Source organism: Notolepis coatsorum, assembly GCF_963971535.1.
Source record: "Notolepis coatsorum genome assembly, chromosome: 15".
Lineage (NCBI taxonomy): Eukaryota > Metazoa > Chordata > Actinopteri > Aulopiformes > Paralepididae > Notolepis > Notolepis coatsorum.
This window is the reverse complement of record NC_140179.1, coordinates 15351971-15355591: the sequence shown is the minus strand read 5'-3', so window position 1 is coordinate 15355591 and position 3621 is coordinate 15351971. Positions and strand designations below refer to the sequence as shown.

Sequence of the window (3621 nt, the reverse complement as noted above, 5' to 3'; positions counted from 1 at the left end):
GGGATACAACATTTACATGCACCAACTCAAATAGATACTTGAAATATTAATGAGCATGTAACCTACCCTCAGTGTGTTGACCTTTGTTGTTGAAAGCAATTGTTTTATCAGAGCTATTGTTTTTCCTATACTTCTATGTGTTGCCAATTGAATCCAAGTTGTGCCTGTTGTCATAACTGTTGGCATGTCGTCAGTGTAAACTACTGGTGCGTCGGTCGCAGTCGACCAGCACCTGCTAACGGGTCAGAACCAGCACCTGCTAACCTCTGATCCTTTAGCTCAGCTGGTTAGTGTAAACTACAGTCGACCAGCACCTGCTAACGGGTCTGACCCATTAGCTCGGCTGGTTAGTGTAAACTACAGTCGACCAGCACCTGCTAACGGGTCTGACCCATTAGCTCGGCTGGTTAGTGTAAACTACAGTCGACCAGCACCTGCTAACGGGTCTGACCCTTTAGCTCAGCTGGTTAGTGTAAACTACAGTCGACCAGCACCTGCTAACGGGTCTGACCCTTTAGCTCGGCTGGTTAGTGTAAACTACAGTCGACCAGCACCTGCTAACGGGTCTGACCCTTTAGCTCAGCTGGTTAGTGTAAACTACAGTCGACCAGCACCTGCTAACCTCTGACCCTTTAGCTCGGCTGGTTAGTGTAAACTACAGTCGACCAGCACCTGCTAACGGGTCTGACCCTTTAGCTCGGCTGGTTAGTGTAAACTACAGTCGACCAGCACCTGCTAACGGGTCTGACCCTTTAGCTCGGCTGGTTAGTGTAAACTACAGTCGACCAGCACCTGCTAACGGGTCTGACCCTTTAGCTCAGCTGGTTAGTGCGGCCGCCTGTGAATCCTACGGTCCCAGGTTCAAATCCACTCGGTTCCATTGGTGACAGCGGTGGGATCTCACTGCCCTGTGAATCTGTATCCAGGTTTACGTAGCAATGGGGGTGCGATCTCAGTGCCTAAACCCCTGGGAAAGTGTATGTGTGGATGAAAGAACGTGCAAGAACACACTTCACTGGGGGAGGACAACTAAACTACTAACGAGTCAGTCGCAGTCAACCAGCACCTGCTAACGGGTCAGACCCTTTAGCTCGGCTGGTTAGTGCGGCCGCCTGTGGATCCTATGGTCCCAGGTTCAAATCTACTCAGTTACATCAGTTTCAATCCTACTATTCAGGAAGTATGTCAGACCCCGGTTTCACACTCAACACGGAACTGTATCAAAGATGTCTGCTCACATGTTTGACATCATTCAGTCCTCCTGGTGTATCCCACTGTGCAGTGTGGCATTTTCCATTTTTATAGACAATACTTGCTACAAATAATAGGTCTAACGCTTAGACGTTACCATATTTGACATTGTAACACTAGCTTGCATTGTCATTTGGTAGTTGACATTACCCTAATGTTTTGGTTGCTAATGTTAGCACTAATGTTAGCTAACAGCAAAAGTAGATGTTCGATGTTAGACACTTTGCATTGTGGGGCAGCTACTGAATGAATGACATCAAACATGGAGGCAGACATCTTTAGTACAGTTGCCCATTCTGAACCCTATAAGCTATTTGAGCACAGTAAACAGAAGTTACAGAGAAATGCCTCCAAATCATCACACTCAATATAGGCTAATCCATACATAGCTATCCTATATTCATGCCTGTATGCCTAATAGCATGTACTGTACCTGTACAAATTGAAATTAATACATTTGTATTTCATAAAGCTCATTCAACAATCTCATGAAAGAACACAATTTTCCTGAAGAGATATTTGACCAGTCTCCATCCGTGTGTAGAAAGCAGTGCTGCTCTCCCTATTTCTTCTGCGAAACTAGCTGGAGTGCTTACTGTCCTCTTGGCTATAGAACACTCCTAGGGCACTTCATTATGTCTTCATATGTCTTCATATGTCACGTGCCTCTCACTGCACCTGAAAACAACCCGACACACACAAAATGGATGTTCAGAGAAGTCATATCTCTGACTCTTTATGGGAAGTTTGATCTTGTTCGGGACTGAGCTGCTTGTTCATCGGCTCTGACAAACTCTCTGCCAAACAATCTTCCTCTTTCCCCGGCTCCCCCTCCCCCTCCCCCTCCTCCTCCTCGTTGTTGATGAAGGCCAGCTCGTTCTCGTAGCAGAAGGAGTTGGCGCTGGGCGTCGGGAACTTCCTCTCCTCCATGTCCTTAGCGCTGCATCGCGGAGTCGACGGCACCTCGTAGGTCTTGTGGAAGTACGTGTAATCCACCTTGTACTGGCTCTTCTCCTCAAAGACCACCGGCTCGAAGCGGTGACCCCACAGGATCTCCGTGGACAGGTACGAGCTGCGCGCCTGAGTCGTCATGGCCGTGGCCTCCACCATTCCCTCGAGTATGATTACGATCTCAAAGTCAGACGTTTCCAGGTCCTGCTTGCTGATGCCGAATAGCGGGCTTTCCTCGTCAATCTCGTGTATTATCGTGACGGGCGACACCAGAAACAGCCGGTCGATGCCTTTGTCATATCCCACGTTCATGTCGATCTGGTCGAGAGGGATGTACTCGCCCTCCTCCGTGATGCGGGGCTTGACGAGCTGAGCCCGGACGTGAGCTTCCACTATATGGCTCTTCCTCAGGTTCCCCACCCTAAACATGAGGCAGAGCTTCCCGTCCCTCATGGCTATCACCGCGTTGTGGCTGAACAGCAGAGTCTCCGCCCGCTTCTTGGGACGCGCCATCTTGGCCATGATGGCGCCGATCATGAAGGCGTCTATGATGCATCCCACGATGGACTGTAAGACCACCACAAAGACGGCAATGGGACATTCCTCCGTCACGCAGCGCGAGCCGTAGCCGATGGTCGTCTGCGTCTCGACGGAGAACAGGAACGCCGCCACGAAGGTGTTCACCTGGCTGACGCAAGGAACGAAGCTCTCGACGTCTCTGAGGTTGTCCATGTCGCCGTGCAGCAGGCCGACGAGCCAGTACGCCAGGCCGAACGTCAGCCACGACGTCACGAACACCAGGCTGAACACCACGAACATGTAGCGCCAGCGGATGTCCACGCAGGTGGTGAAGATGTCAGATATGTAGCGCTGGGACTTCTCGTCCATGTGCGAGAAGTGGATGTTGCATTGCCCGGTCTTGTTGACGAACCGGCTGTGGTACTTGCGGCGCGTGTAGATCTTCCCGTTGCCGAAGCTGTTCACCATGGACGGCATGGTGGTGCCGAGACGCAGGCCCTCTTCCTCGCAGGACACGACGCTGTAGCGGTGCGTCTGGCCCGCGCTCATGCTGCAGTCAGCCGGACACTGGCACGACCTCACACCACCGCCTTATGGACCAGGCTCACAGGAAATAACACCTCCACCTCAGATTCAGTACCAAGAGGGATCGGCAGTGCAGGGTACACCCTTAGCTTCCTACGGAGAGAGAAGAGAAGTCGATTAGTACAAATCAGTACATTTACATTTACATTTAGTAATTTAGCTGAGGCTTTTATCCAAAGCGACTTCTGTAAGGTTCTGTACGACAAGTCAGCAGGAAGGGTACGACTCTTTCAACTGAGTAACAATGATCATCAAACAGTGAGAAACTTGGGTGCTGCAGTGTTGAGTGCATAGTAGTAGAGACATATTAGTATA

The 3621-nt window shown here is 50.4% G+C and overlaps 1 protein-coding gene across 1 annotated transcript; it reads right to left on the bottom strand.

Annotated features, from left to right (window-relative positions):
* Positions 1-1971: 1971 nt before the first annotated feature.
* Positions 1972-3270, bottom strand: kcnj12b (potassium inwardly rectifying channel subfamily J member 12b; the record flags this gene model as incomplete). Its single annotated transcript, XM_084330909.1, has 1 exon — positions 1972-3270. One exon carries the CDS (start codon positions 3268-3270, stop codon positions 1972-1974), a length of 1299 nt encoding a protein of 432 aa, XP_084187035.1.
* Positions 3271-3621: the final 351 nt, after the last annotated feature.